This window comes from Callorhinus ursinus, unplaced genomic scaffold, assembly GCF_003265705.2.
Source record: "Callorhinus ursinus isolate GAN/ISIS: 27379988/994484 unplaced genomic scaffold, GSC_fseal_2.0 scaffold2, whole genome shotgun sequence".
Lineage (NCBI taxonomy): Eukaryota > Metazoa > Chordata > Mammalia > Carnivora > Otariidae > Callorhinus > Callorhinus ursinus.
Genome location: NW_027397064.1, coordinates 92,167,818 through 92,183,957, shown reverse-complemented (window position 1 = coordinate 92,183,957; position 16,140 = coordinate 92,167,818). Strand labels below are relative to the sequence as shown.

The 16,140-nt window shown below is 42.1% G+C and overlaps 1 protein-coding gene and 1 pseudogene across 6 annotated transcripts in view; both read left to right on the top strand.

The window, feature by feature from the left end:
• The window catches only part of ACMSD (aminocarboxymuconate semialdehyde decarboxylase), a 72,822-nt gene that overhangs the window by 16,573 nt on the left and 40,109 nt on the right, over positions 1-16,140 (top strand). For 4 of the 6 annotated variants that reach the window (XM_073884700.1, XM_025857013.2, XM_073884706.1 and 1 more), the window contains one exon: positions 3,721-3,817. The exons of the other annotated variants lie outside the window; for them this stretch is intronic. In XM_073884700.1, the coding sequence (XP_073740801.1) occupies positions 3,721-3,817 (97 nt within the window). The remainder of the gene's footprint in view (positions 1-3,720; positions 3,818-16,140) is intronic. 6 annotated transcript variants of the gene reach the window in all.
• Positions 6,160-6,864, top strand: LOC112810601 (solute carrier family 25 member 16 pseudogene; annotated as a pseudogene).

Sequence of the window (16,140 nt, the reverse complement as noted above, 5' to 3'; positions counted from 1 at the left end):
GGAGGGAGGGAGGGAGGGAGGGAGGGAGGGAAGGAAGGAAGGAAGGAAGGGAGAAAGAAAGAGTCGCATGCTCTTCTGACTGAGCCAGCCAGGCACCCCAGTTGGGGGAATCTTTAAAAAAAACAACAACTTGGTTTTCTTTTGAGAGTTTAGAAAAACAGGATTTGTTTGTGGGTTGAATAAATTAGAGCAGCTTACTCCAATTACTTGGTTATTAGTTTGGTTTAAGATCTTGGTTGATATTGAGGTCAGCTTAAGAACCTAAGAAACCCTTTTGTCCCTCCCCCAGCAACACGTACTGCCTTCTGAGGCACATTTACAGCCCTGCAGGGATACTGGGTTCCCAAATGTAAAGTGAGAGGTATCAGGAATTGATTCTCCCAAAATTCTGGCTTAAGAAACAATGCAAATTGGGAGCCTACTATAGGGCACAGCTGCTCTGTGGTACTTTTCACTCAGAAAAAGTTCTACTGAGAGTTGCTGTCATTCATTAGCTTTACCATGGATCCAGCATGAAGGATGTGGAGAGAGAAGTTCAGTGAGTCCAATTCTCCTGCCATGTAATGAGGGCCATCCCCTCAAAAGATCAGAATCTGTAGGAAATTATAGTAATTAACCTTTGCTTACTAAATAGACACCAATTAACAATATCAGCATGGTGGTATGGAAAATGGATCCATAACCTTGGACAAGTCATTGAATTTTATAGACTTACTGCTAAATGCAAGGGGTGAACTAAATGATCCATTTCTGCTTAAGGTGCCCTGCTTTATCTGAAACCAAAACTTACTCATGCATCGTCCAGAGAAACCCAAGTTCCTCCATTACCATTGATAATATATGGTAAAATCTGGCCTGAAATGATGGAGCATGTTCTCTGACCTGGTTCTTTACAAATATTCTATTTCTATTGAATCTTCTGTTTTATCCAGTGTTCTTAGTTGCAAACAAAAGAACCCACTCTAGCTTGCTTTAGTAGAAAGGCAGTTCATAAAACTCCTGGGAAGATAAGAGATCAAAACCAGAGGCTGTGCTAACATTCACAATGCCCAATCATACCTGGGGGACTGCTCCAGCAAAGAGGCAAGTGCCGCCCTTCCTGGCCACAGACAGGAAGCTCATACTCATGCTGATGCTGCTGAGACTGGAGACCAGAGTACTGACATTTCTGCTCCAGCCATGTCTGATACCTCAGACAACACCCATACCAGAAGGTAGCTTCTGCATGCATGTTCGTACCCTCACTACAAGGGAGGCTGGGAAAGTGAAGTCTGGATTCTCCTTCATAACATTTATTCACACACAAAAGTGTTCCAAAGATGCTGGGTGGCCACAAGCATGACAAATATAATTGTCCACATTTTGCAGATAGAAAAAGTGAGGCTTCAACTCAGAAATCCCCTAACTTTAGCCTCTTCTACTGGTAGTAACTTCAGGAGATTTAAACCCAGGTCTCTTGGAATGCATGCTCTTTCAGCACTCTGCTATCCTGGGTGCTTTATGGTGCCTAAGCTTTCCTATTTAGGAGCACAAGAAAAAATAAAGCCTCTAATTTGCCAAATAAAAGTTTATTTCTTCACTTTTTCTTTTACCATCATTCCTCTCCCCTCCCTTCTTCACCAAATGGAAAGACATGTGTTCCTATATTCTATTTGGGCAATCAGTATCATTCTGGACTCTTCGTTGCAAACAATGGAAAACAACAATGGTCAGTTTAAGCGGAAAAGGAATTGGTTGCAAGTGTTTTAAGCCCCTCCAGAATTACACATGCCTAGGGAACCACTCATAAGATGTGCAGGTGATTGAAGCCACAGCCAAGACCACACCACAGGACTAGCCTCACTAGAGAGCTGCTGCCTCCCAGCTGGACACTGGACACTGCCACCAGCACCACTGCCAATGGACCCAGCACGTGGCCACTGCTGGAATCACTGGCAGAATAAATTCACCAATCCTGTCTTTTTGCATCACTTCCTCTTGATTAAAAACCAAGCATTGCTGGTCAAGCTTGGGGCAAGGAGAGCAAGCATTGGGGCTTTGGGGCTTTATGAGAGGGTATCTGGGACCTGCCTCCACCAAGACTCTCGTAGGAAATTTCCCAAGCTGGAAAGGAGGTTCAGATGCTGCCAAGGTCAGCAAAGGATGGGAACTGAGGCAAATAAATTCTGATGTCCTGATGTCAAGAGACTCAGCTATGCCTAGATATGGACATCTGTCTCAGGATGTACAAGTCATTGTTAACTGACCTTTTCCCCAGCCATGAGAAATGGAAACTTAGATGTGAGGTCTTATGTATGCAGACCAGATATGAATGGGCTGCCACACTTGAAGGTGAAAAGTGGTCAACTTTCTCCATGCATGAGACGGAGAAGGTCTTGTCCAAGGACTAGAAGGATGGAGAAGAAAGCTGTGGCAGGGCCTGCGTACCACTCAAAATCAAGTCAAGAGGTGGGCGCCTGGGTGGCTCAGTCGTTTAAGCCACTGCCTTTGGCTCAGGTCATGGTCCTGGAGTCCCTGGATCGAGTCCCGCATCAGGCTCCCTGCTTGGCGGGGAGTCTGCTTCTCCCTCTGACCCTCCCCCCTCTCATGTGCTCTCTCTCTCTCATTCTCTCTCTCTCAAATAAATAAATAAAATCTTTAAAAAAAAGTCAAGTCAAGAGGAAGAGGAGGAAGGTGAAGGACTCCACCAAGCAGAGCTCAAGGCCTTTGATCACCACATGCCCATTCAGCCATCATGTAGGGCCCAAGGGCAATCCTGAGGCCCTGAAGCACCACCAAAGGTGATGTGCCCTCAAAGCAGGGAAATACCAGGAGATAGTCTCGTCCCTAATTAGCCATACATCATTAATAACTAATACTTAGAATAACTAGCACTTAACACGTGTCAGAAACTCCACTGAGTGCATTACAAGGATTATCCCATTTCATGCTTACAAGATCCCTTTAAGGTAAAGGATTACTATTATTATACCACAGTTAGTGGTAGAATGGGGATTTGATCCCCATTGATCACTAAGATTTCAGGGACCTGGATCAGACCTTTCCCTTTTCTTTAGGGATCACAAATTCAAAGTCCACTTTAGAGGACTCCTTGCACTGAGTATTAAATGCAGTGTACACAGGCAGGCATGATGCCCGGTGGAAGCTAACAACTCAGCACCAAATTTCATACATGCTACTGGACTGATTCACTTCATTGCCCGCATCCTCCTGCAGTTGTTGACATCAGTGTGATGTGACATCATCACTGCTCCGTTAGACAAATCATTTACTGTCACTAACCATCTGTTGCTTTTCTATAAAACAAGAGGGCTGGACTAGATGGTCTATCTCAGAGGCCCTTTCCAAATCTAAAATGTTATGGATCTGGAGTTTTCCAGACACTGGGCCATGCTCTTGGGTCCTATAGCCAGCAGTTGAGATCAGCAAGATGAACAGCCATCCTCAGTATACTGCCTCAAAAGGCCATGACCATGACCTTGTTCTCTCTGTGTCCAGCCACTGACACTCACAGAGCACACCCCTTCAATTCCAGGCCAACATTATGGCATAAGGATGAAAAGCTGAGTCCCGTTAAATGAACAGACTTCTACTTCTCTGAAGATTAAGTAAAAACCCCTAAAAATGTTAGGGGAGGACCATGTTCCAAAGCATACAAGGAAGAATAAATCTAAGTAAGCCTAGGTCACACCTCTTGCTGATGTGAGTTTTCTGCCCTAGGGAGAAGCAAAGATGCTGAAAGATGGGAAGGTCTTCAGAGTGGTCCAAGAGAACTGCTGGGATCCAGAAGTCCGTATTAGAGAAATGGACCAAACAGGTACTTAGGACGAGAAATGCTACCAATGTCTGTATCTGATATAAAAGCAACATCTGCTCTAAAAGTCTGTTGACCACTTTATGTGATTAACGTGATGGCAACTTCTGATTGCCTTTTCTCCACAGGACAGGCTATTTCAGCTTCGCTTCTACTACAATGCTTTTAAGAATATGGATTTAAACTTTTTAAAATTAGGTATACCGTGTTTTAAAGTAGCATGCTACATCATCAGAAAAATAAAAGTAGTATTTTATTATTTTAAACTTTTAAGTTCAAATGTAGAGTACTTACTATGAAGTCAACTAAAACCGTAAAAACAAGAACTCACAATTAAGGATGCCAACTGCTTGCTTAATCAGATTCAGGATCCATATTCTTTCTATAGTTTGTCTCAATGCACAGTACAGAATGTCCCCACTGACATACAAGGAGTGGAAATGGGAGTAGTTAAAAAGAAAGTTAATCATATAATAATCTCAGGATACTCTACAATGTAACCAATACAGAAATTTGAAAAGTGAAAATTGGGAAATTCTTGTTTCAAAGCTGAATCACTAACAATTTCTAAGAACTGCTTGATTTTCCTTATCTTACATCTAAAAAGCAAACAAGTTTCCCCAATTTAAAAGAATTTCAAAGACTATCTAAAATATGGTATGATGGCCACATCGTGCTTTCACTTATTACTACCTGGTCGACTGTGCGACCTGAGGAGTATTTGCTCCAAGAAGATGCACTGAGCCTTCTAGACACATGTGAGCCACGACTATGGACCATGATGGGGAACTCACCACTACAACACTGTCAGGCCTAAATTTTGACATGGGTTGTCTAGATTCAAACAAGAAAACAAACAATGCATATACACAAATGAAAGAGCAGCTTGGAATTATCACCTTCTTAATCAAAGACAAATGTATAAGAACTTCAAATACACATAGAGATAGCAGAAGCCATTTTATTCCAAAGTCTGCACAAAATGAGTTAATCTGCCAGCCCTAAATAAGGAGGTAGTCTCTGGCATGGTAGAACTTGGTCTAGGATACTTCTGGCCAGGTACTTCTTCATAGGTTTCTTTAACAATTATAAGGATATTTAAATAGCATTCAAATTGAATTTTACAGAAAGTCTAAAGCACCTCTGTAGACCACACCAGAGAACACAGAGTATATGCCCCTGTTCGACAAGTATATGGGAGTGGGAGAAGAGTGAGAGAGAAAAAGCATCCCAGGCCTAGAGCAAAGAGCAAGGTTTTGATCTAAATGTGAAGTTTAGAGTGAAGATGGTGGAGGCATAGGGGACCCTAATTTCGTCTGGTCCCCAGAATTAGCCAGATAGTAATCAAATCATTCTGAACACCTGCAAAATTAGCCAGAGATCTGAGAAAAAAATTGCTGCAATTCTACAAATAGAAAAGCAACCACTTTTTGCAAGGTAGTAGGTGCAGAGATGTGAATCCAAGGCAATATATGGGAAGATAAACCTTTGGGGGAAGAAGCCTCCTTAAGCTGGGTACCAGAGGTGTTATAATCAGCAGAATGCAAAATCAGAACTTTTAGAAGTCTGCCTGAAAGGTGATCAGGTGGCAAAGTGGGGCAGAATCCTAGGTGGGACAGCGTGGTCTCAGGAGCCCCGGGGTCACAAAAAGAACAGGGATGCCTGAGTGCAGCTTAGTTCCCAATCGTCAGAGCAGGGAAGCCAGCTGCAAACAGAGAGCTCAGGAGTGGGCTTTCTGCTCCGTGTTGCCATAAACCCCAAATGCCAGCACAGTCAGGCAACTGCTCTCGGAGCAGCGACCCAGCAAGCAGCAGAACCCCGGCGAAACCCATTACTCCCCCAGGAGAAACAGCATGGGTCCCTGCCTTAGGAGGCCATAAAGTTTGGAGACTCAAAATTGGGTCATGCCTGAGATAAAAACACTCAGTCACGGGCTGGGTGAACACAGAGAGCAGGTAGAAACCAGGGAGACATTCCCTCCCGCCCGCACGGCTGTTGGTACTCTGTCACCGCCCACTGTGACCATGGCCCCAGACCGTGGCCTGTAAATTGGCGACCAGAGTTCCTGAGGGGGCCCTGGTCCTGACGGCGGTGGCAGCGGCCGACCCCCCTCCCGCAATGCCCGCAGGTGGCAGGAGCTGGAGGGTCCACTGCCCATCGGGATTTCTACTGGCTGCGCTACTTTCTGGCCGGAATGTGTGCCAAAACAACAGTCGCTCCTTTGGATCAAGTAAAAGTTTTATTACAAGCTCACAATCACCATTACAAACATTGAGGAGTATTTGCTGCATTGGGTGCTGTTCCCCAAAAGAAGGGATACCTTGGATTATATAAAGGTATATATAATGATGATCCGAACCTCTCCCTATCGTGCAATCCAGTTTTTGGCACTTGAGCATTATAAAACGTTAACTACTACAAAGCTGGGGGTTTCCAGTCATGTGCACAGGTTAATGGCTGGATCCATGGCAGCTGTGACAGCAGTTATCTGTCCTTACCCTCTTGACATGGTGCGAGTATGCCTAGCACTCCAGGTGAAAGGGGAACACACTTAGACAGGAATTATTCATGCATTTAAGACAATTTATGCAAAGGAAGGTGGTTTCCTTGGATTTTACAGAGGTCTAATGCCCACTATATTAGGAATGGCTCCATAAGCAGGTGTTTCATTTTTTACTCTTGGTACCTTAAAGAGTATTGGGCTTTCCCATGCTCCCACCCTTCTTGACAGACCTTCATCAGACAATCCTAACATCTTAGTTTTGAAAACCCACATAAACTTATTTTGTGGCAGCGTTGCTGGAGCCATAGCACAGACAATATCCTACCCGTTTGATGTAACTCATCGGCAAATGCAATTAGGAACAGTTCTTCCACAATCTGAAAAGTGCCTTGCCATGTGGGAGACTATGAAGTACGTCTACGGACACCATGGAATTCAAAGAGGATTATATCGTGGTTTATCTCTTAATTACATTTGCTGTGTTCCCTCTCAAGCAGTGGCTTGTACAACATATGAACTTATGAAGCAGTCTTTTCACCTCAACTAAAGAAAATCATGATTTCTTTTCCTTAATAAAATCTCAGAGGGAGAAAGGAAGGAAGGAAGGAAGGAAGGAAGGAAGGAAGGAAGGAAAGAAAGAAGAAAGGTAAGGGAAGGGAAGGGAAGGAAAGGAAAAAGAAATGAAACCAGGGAGACAAGAGTGATTCACTGCTTTTCTGTGAGGGCTCACTGAAGAGTAGGGGTGCACAAACTTTCAACTCTGGAACTAGAGATCGGGGTATTGCCATTTTCATGCCCCCATCATGCCGAAAGCCTTCAGGGAGCAAAACAGCACTACATAGTGCAGTCTGGAGCTGCTTACACTGAGCCCGGCCCCCTGGCAAGGGGGGTGCAATTCTGCTCGGGCAAAGACACCTGAGAATGAGCACAACAGGCTCCTCCCCCAGAAGACCAGAACAAACAACCAGCTAATACCAAGTTTACCAATTACAGAGAACTGCAAAACTTCAGCTCTTGGGGAAAACAGTATATAGCTTTTTTGTTTTTTTTCTTATTATTCTTCAGTCTTTCAGTTGTATATTTTTTTCTTTTCAGCTTGTTTCTTATTTTATCAATTCTTTTTTTAAGTCTTTTTTGATTTTTACTTTTACGTTTACGTTTTATATATATATTTCATTTTTGGTTTCCTTTTATTGTATTCAATTTTATTTTTGTATATATGTAAGTTTTTCTTTCTTTCCTATTTTGGGACCTAGTTTCTTCTAAAAAACAGACCAAAATACACTCAGGATCTAGTTTATTGTTGTGTTCTCTTCTACGTCTTGTTTGATTTCTCTCTCTCTCTCCCTCTTTTTTTGTTTGTTTGTTTGTTTTCTGTTATCTTCTGATTTGTTTAATGTGTATTTTTCTGGTGTTGTTGCTATTTTTGTATTTTCTCTCCCTTTCATCTATTCTTTTCTGGACATAATGATGAGATGGAAAAACTCATCCCAAAAGAAAGAACAGGAGGCAGTGCTCCCTGCCAGGGATTTAATCAATATGGATATAAGTAAGATGTCAGAACTACAATTCAAAACAATAATTATAAAGGCACTAGCTGGGCTTGAAAAAAGCACAGAAGACACTAGAGAATCTCTTACTGGAGAAATAAAAGAACTAAAATCTAATCAGGCTGATATCAAAAGGCTATTGTTGAGATGCAATAAAAAAAAATGGAGGCTCTAACTGCTAGGATTAATGAGGCAGAAGAGTCAGTGATATAGAACACAAAATGATGGAAAATAAAAAAGCTGAGAAAAAGAGAGATAAACAATTACTGGATCACAAAGGGAGGATGTGAAAGATCAGTGATACCATAAAGCAAAACAATATTAGAATAATCGGGGTCCCAGAGGAAGAGGAAAGAGAGGGGTCAGAAGGTTTATTTGAACAAATTATAGTTGAGAACTTCCCTAATCTGGGGAAGGAAACAGGCATTCAAGTCCAGGAGGCACAGAGAACTCCCCTCAAAATCAATAAAAATAGGTCAACACCTCAACACACACATAATAGTGAAGCCTGCAAATTTCAGAGCTAAAGAGAAAACCCTGAAAGTAGCTTGGGACAAGAGGTCCTTAACCTACAAGGGTAGAAACATAAGGTTGGAAGCAGACCTGTCCACAGAGAGCTGGCAGGCCAGAAAGGACTAGCATGATATATTCAAGGTACTAAATGAAAAAATATGCAGCCAAGAATACTTATCCAGCAAGGCTCTCATTCAGAATAGAAGGAGAGATAAAGAGCTTCCTGGACAAACAGAAACTAAAAGAATTTGTGATCACTAAACCAGCACTGCAAGAAATATTAAAGGGGCTCCTTTGAGTGAAGAGACAGCCCAAAAGTAACAAAGACCAGAAAGGAACAGAGACAATATACAGAAACAGGGACTTTACAGGTAATACAACGGTACTAAATTCATATCTTTCAATAATTACTCTTAATGTAAATGGACTAAATGCTCCCATCAAAAGACACACGGCATCAGATTGGATTAAAAAACAAGAACCATTGATATGTTGTCTACAAGAGACTCATTTTAGACCCAAAGACACCTCCAGATTGAAAGTGAGGAGGTGGAGAACAATTTATCATGCTAATGGACATCAAAAGAAAGCTTGGGTAACTTACATTAGACAAACTAGACTTTAAACCAAAGACTGTAATAGGAGATGGAGAAGGGCACTATATCAGAATAAAAGGGTCTAACCAACAAGAAGATCTAACAATTTTAAGTACTTATTCCCCTAACTTGGGAGCAGCCAATTATATAAACCAACTAATAACCAAAATAAAGAAACATATTGATAATAATATATTAATGGTAGGAGACTTCAATACTCCTCTCACAGCAATGGACAGATCATCTATGCAGAATATCAACAAGTAAACAAGGGCTCTGAATGACACACTGGACCAGATGGGCTTCACAGATATATTCAGAGAATTTCATCCTAAAGCAGCAGAATACACATTCTTCTTGAGTGCACATGGAACATTCTCCAGAATACATCATATACTGGGTCACTAATCAGGTCTCAACCAGTACCAAAAGATTGGGATTATTCCCTGCATATTATCAGGCCACAATGCTTTAAAATTTGAACTCAATCAAGAGAAAATTTGGAAGGAATACAAATACATGGAGGTTAAAGAGCATCCGACTAAAGAATGAATGGGTCAACTGGGAAATTAAAAAAGAATTTTAAAAATTCATGGAAACAAATGAAAATGAAAACACAACTGTTCAGGACCTTTGGTACGCAGCAAAGGCTGTATATAGCAATACAGGCCTTTCTCAAGACACAAGAAAGTTCTCAAATACACAACCTAACCTTACACCAAAAGGAGCTGGAGAAAGAAGAGCAAACAAAGCCTAAACCCAGGAGGAGAAGAGAAATAATAAAGATTAGAGAGAAATCAATGAAATAGAAATCAAAAGAATAGTAGAACAGATCAATGAAACTAGGAGCTGGTTCTTTGAATTAACAAGATCAATAAACCCCTAGCCAGACTCATCAAAAAGAAAAGACAAAGGACCCAAATAAATAAAATCATAAATGAAAGAGGTGATCACAACCAACAATGAAGAAATACAATTATAAGAGCATATTATGAGCAACTATATGCCAACCAATTAGGCAATCTGGAAGAAATGGATGCATTCCTAGAAACATATAAACTACCAAAACAAAAACAGGAAGAAACAGAAAACCTGACCAGAGCCATAACTAGCAAAGAAATTGAAGCAGTAATCAAAGATCTCCCAACAAACACTACTCCAGGGTTGGATGGCCTCCCAGTGGAATTCTACCAAACATTTAAAAAAGAATTAATACCTATTCTTCTGAAGCTGTTTAAAAAAATATAGAAATGGAAGGAAAAACTTCCAAATTCATTCTTTGAGGCCAGCATTACCTCGATCCCAAAACCAGACAAAGATCCTGCCAAAAAGGAGAATCACAGACCAACATCCCTGATGAACATGGATGCAAAAATTCTCACCAAGATACTAGTTAATAGGATCCAACAGTACTTTAAAGGATTATTCACCACAACCATGTGGGATTTATTCTTGGGCTGCAAGGGTGGTTCAACACCCACAAATCAATCAACATGATACACTACATTAAAAAAAGAAAGGACAAGAACCATATGATCCTCTCAATAGATGCAGAAAAAGTATTTGACAAAATACAGCATCCTTTCTTGATAAAAAAAAAAAACTCCCTGCAGTGCAGGGATAGAGAAAACATACCTCAATATCATAAAAGCCATATACAAAAAACCCACAGAGAAAATCAATCTCAATGGGGAAAAACTGAGAGCCCCAAGGTCAGGAACATGACAGAGGTGTCCACTCTCACCACTGTTTCAATATAGTACTAGAAGTCCTAGTCTCCACAATCAGACAACAGAAAGAAATAAAATGCACCCAAACTGGCAAAGAAAAGTCAAGCTTTCACTCTTCACAGATGACATGATACTCTATGTTGAAAACCCAAAAGACTCCACCAAAAAATTGCTAGTATTCATACAGGAATTCAGCAATGTGGCAGGATATAAAATCAATGCACAGAAGTCACCTACATGTCTATACACTAACAATGAGACAGAAGAAAGAGAAATTAAGGAATCCATCCCATTTACAATTGCACCAAAAACCATAAGATACCTAGGAATAAACCTAACCAAAGAGGCAAAGGATCTGTACTCAGAAAACCACAGAACACTTATGAACGAAATTGAGGAAGAGACAATGAAGTAGAAAAACATTCCATGCTCATGGATTGGAAGAACAAATATTGTTAAAATGTCATGATACCCAAAGCAATCTACACATTCAGTGCAATCCCTATCAAAACACCATCAACATTTTTCAGAGCTGGAACAAATAATCCTAAAATTTGTAAGGAACCCGAAAAGACCCCGAATAGCCAGAGGAATGTTGAAAAAGAAAAGCAAAGCTGGTGGCATCACAATTCCAGACTTCAAGCTCTATTACAAAGTGTAATCATCAAGACAGTATGGTACTGTCACAAAAAACAGACACAGATCAATGTAATAGAGAACAGAATAGAGAACCCAGAAATGGCCCCTCAACTCTATGGTTAACTAATCTTCAACAAAGCAGGAAAGAGGGCACCTGGGTGGCTCAGTTGGTTAAGCGACTGCCTTCGGCTCAGGTCATGATCCTGGAGTCCCAGGATCGAGTCCCACATCGGGCTCCCTGCTCAGCGGGGAGTCTGCTTCTCCCTCTGACCCTCCCCCCTCTCATGCTCTCTCTCTATCTCATTCTATCTGTCAAATAAATAAAATCTTAAAAAAAAAAAAAGCAGGAAAGAATGTCCAATGGAAAAAAGACAGTCTCTTCAACAAATGGCGTGGGGAAAATTGGACAGCCTCATGCAGAAGAGTGAAACTGGACCATTTTTTTACACCATACACAAAAATAAACTCAAAATGGATGAAAGACCTAAATGTGAAATAGGAATCCATCAAAATCCTAGAGGAGAACACAGGCAGCAAACTCTGTGACCTTGGCCACAGCAACTTCGTGCTAGACAGGTCTTCAAAGGCAAGGGAAACAAAAGCAGAAATGAATTATTGGGATTTCATCAAGATAAAAGGCCTTTGCACAGCAAAGGAAACAGACAACAAAACCAAAAGACAACCGACAGAATGGGAGAAGATATTTGCAAATGACATATCAGATAAAGGGCTAGTATCCAAGATCTATAAATAACTTATCAAACTCAACACCCAAAAAAACAAAAAATCAGTCAAGAGATGGGCAGAAGTCAGGGTGCCTGGGTGGCTCAGTCTGTTAAGCGTCTGCCTTCAGGTCAGGTCATTATCATCAGGGTCCTGGGATTGAGCCCTGCATCAGGCTCCCTACTCAGCTGGGAGTCTGCTTCTCCCTCTCCCTCTGCCCCTCCCCCCACTTGTGCTCTCTCTCACCCTCTCTCGAATAGATAAATAAAATCTTTAAAAAAAGAAATGGGCAGGGAGCCTGGGTGGCTCAGTTGGTTGGGCGGCTGCCTTCGGCTCAGGTCATGATCCTGGAGTCCCGGGATCGAGTCCCACATCAGGCTCCCTGCTCAGCAGGGACTCTGCTTCTCCCTCTGACCCTCTTCCCTCTCATGCTCTCTATCTCTCATTCTCTCTCTCTCAAATAAATAAATAAAATATTAAAAAAAAAGAAAAGAAATGGGCAGAAGACATGAACAGACATTTCTCCAAAGAAGACATATAAATGGCCAACAGACACATGAAAAAGTGCTCAACATCACTCGGCATCAGGGAAATACAAATCAAAACCACAAAGACATATCACCCCACACCAGTCAGAATGGCTAAAGTTAACAAATCAGGAAATGACAGATGTTGGTGAGGATGTGGAGAAAGGGGAACCCTCCTACACTGCTGATGGGAATGCAAGCTGGTGCAGCCACTCTGGAAAACAGTAGGGAGGTTCCTCAAAAAGTTGAAAATGGAGCTACCTTATGACCTAGCAATTGCACTACTAGGTATTTGTCCAAAGGATATAAACATAATGATTTTAAGAGGCACCTGCACCCCAATGTTTATAGCAGCAATGTCCACAAGAGCCAAAATATGGAAAGAACCCAGCTGTCCATCCACTGATGAATCAATAAAGAAGATGTGGTATATATATACAATGGAATATTACTCAGCCATCAAAAAAATGAAATCTTACCATTTGCAGCAACATGGATGGAACTAAAGGCTATTATGTTAACTGAAATAAGTCAATCGGAGAAAAACAATGATCATCTGAGCTCACTCATATGTGGAATTTAAGTAACAAAACAGAGGATCAGGGAAGGGAGGGAAAAATTAAATAAGATGAAATCAGAGAGGGAGACAAATTTAAGAGACTCTTATCTATAGGAAACAAACTGAGGGTTGCTAGAGGAGAGGTAGGTGGGGGATGGGGTAACTGGGTGATGGGCATTAAGGAGGGCACTTGATATAATGAGCACTGGGTGTTATATGCAACTGATGAATCACTAAACTACCTCTGAAACTAATAATACACTATATGTTAATTAATTGAATTTAAATGAAATAAAATTAAAATTTAAAAGAAAGAAATGTGAAGCTCAAGCAAGGACCCATTGTTTCAAGGAGAAAACTAGTAGAAATGAGACACAGATGGCTGTTGTCAGAACCAATGCTTACACCTGCAGTTTAGATGAAGGGTGTCTCCTTTGGATTTTGTTTTGTGTTTTATTCCACGGCTATCCTTGAGAGAACTGTCATGACTAACCCTGGCTGAGCACTTTTGTGCCAGGCACTGTTTTCAGCACCTACCATGTATTCACTCACCTAATCCCCATAACAACCCTAGGAGATAGTATCTATTATTATGCCCTTTTTATAGATGAAGAAAGTGAGGTACAGAGGTTAAGCAATTTGCCCAAGATCACACAGCTTACAGAGGGCAGAAACAGGATTCCAATCCAGGCAGTCTGACCCCCCAGGGGCTTAACAACTAACTATATCCTACCACCTATGTGGAGGTAAGAAAATAAAATGATGAAATGCCCAGTACAGAAGATTCCAGCAATCCATGCCATCTTCATGGGGAGGAAAATGTAACCAGCAGACCCTGGGTCATTTCACCACAAGATCCAACACAGAGCTGAGAAAGACCAAAGTAGTAAGATAACGAGATGATGTATCTGTGTCTCCCAATTCCTCAACTAGGTTGAGTTCCTCTTGAAGCTGGTTCTGGGGTCGACCCAGGAAGGTCAGAATCGGTGAGGGATCCAGGCCTGATAAGGGCTGGAGTGGGAGCTCAGTCTTCTCTGCATGGAGGAGGCTAAGAGGTCCCAGTGGAGTCTGAGGAATGTGAGCACATACCTGCTCATATCTCATCCTTTCTCAACATCTCTAGAAGGCAGGTATTGTACCTATTGCTACCTAAGGGAGGCAAGGAGGTTAGGTGATTTGCTCAGGATCACACAGCTAGAAGATGGCAGAGCTAGGATTGTTCCTAGGGCTGTTTCTCTCATTCTACCACAAAAGCTCTCCCCAAACCTTTCTCAGCATAAGGATCGGCTGGGATGTGTGCTAAAAAAATTTTTGGGGCCCCCTCCGCTGAATCAGAATGTCCAAAGGAGGGCCTAGGCATTTGTTTCTATAACAACCCCCTCGCCATTTTAATCAACAGGTAAGTCTGGGGAATGTTGTGCTATGCTATAGGGTCAAAACCCTGTTTTAAAAAACATAAGCTCCAAATGGATTAGGCTTGTTTTTTCCCTTTCAGTTCTCAGAGACCAAAGAATATGTATCCAAACCAAATGACGCACAAATAGTGCAATTTTAATCTGAACTATGTGACGTGCAATGGCCCCTGGGGTATATAGGGAAGGAGCAAGGCTGGACAGGAGCCTCACCCCACCACTTTCAAGCCATGTGACCTTACATCTAATCTACGAAATGCAGAAACAAAATAGAGTAATGTAAGCAAAAGCATTTTGTAAAGACTTTACAATTGAAAGGAGCTCATCTGTTTTATACTAATCAATGAACATAAACATTATCGTGACAGTGTTTTAACAATGCTTTCTAATCAAACACTGCAGTCTCTAGTCCTCACTAAATAATGATTTATTCTTTCATTTATTGGGTCTGTTCAACATGCCGGGCACAGTTCTGGACACTAGAGATATGGCATGGATGGTCAGGCTCACGCGGTGTTTACTTTCATAGGGGAAGCCACAGAGTAAACCACTAAACACAGTAATGACAGACTGCATAGAAAAGGGAAGGAACAGAACAATGGGACAGGGAGCGAGTGGCTGGAGCTAGGAAAGGCCTCCCTGAGGAGGTGACATCTCAACCAAACCTAAGGGTGAAAATGAGTCCACCCTGTGGTGAGCCAAAAGAACATTGCAGGTAGGTGGAACAGCAGTGCAAAGTCCTGGGGCAGGAAAGCATGCAAATAACAGGCAGAAGGCCAACAAAGCACAGAGTGAGCCGTAGGAGAGACTGCATGGGCCTTATAGACCACGTTCAAGTCTAGATTTTACTCCAAGTGTGATGAAAAGCCCTTGGAAATCTGAAGCAAGGAAGTGACTTGATCTGAGTTTTAAGCCTTACTCTGACTTCCGAGGACAGGACTCTAAGAGGACAAGAATGATAGTAGGAGACCAGTTCCGAGGCTTCTGCAGTGGTCCATGTATGCTGGTGGTTTGGACCAGGTAGTAGCAGGGGGTGGGAGAGGTGGGCAATGAAAGGAATCAGAGTAGAGCTAACAGGACTTGCTGGTGGGTTGAATGTGACTACAAGAGAAAGAGGAGTCGGCTTAGTCTGGCAGCATCTCTCCTGATACCCCAGCTCCCGGAGCTTGAAGACAAGAGATTTTAGGCATCCTGGTTGCTGGATTCTAGGGCCTACCCAGAGACTCATTCTGCGCATTCTACAGTGGGACTCCACCCAGGTTCACTTAGGAGATGAATTAAAAGGGAAGGTGGCTAAGAAACACTCTGTGACACATGACCTAAGATGAAGAGCTCTGAAAGAAGATGGAAAAATGTCTTGCTTAAATAAAACTTCACAGGAAGGAGGGTAGAAATAGCCCTTTACAAAAGGGGCCACTTGGCTTTTCTTGAATGAGCTCATTTTTGTCCAGCTTTCACCCCTCCCCCGGCCTGGAGCTGAGGGATAAGGGGGGCCTGGGACAAAGAGCCTGAGAGAAGGGGGATGGGGGGAGCAGCGGGGGAGGGGAGAGTGGGATGGAGATGTGCTGGGCTCT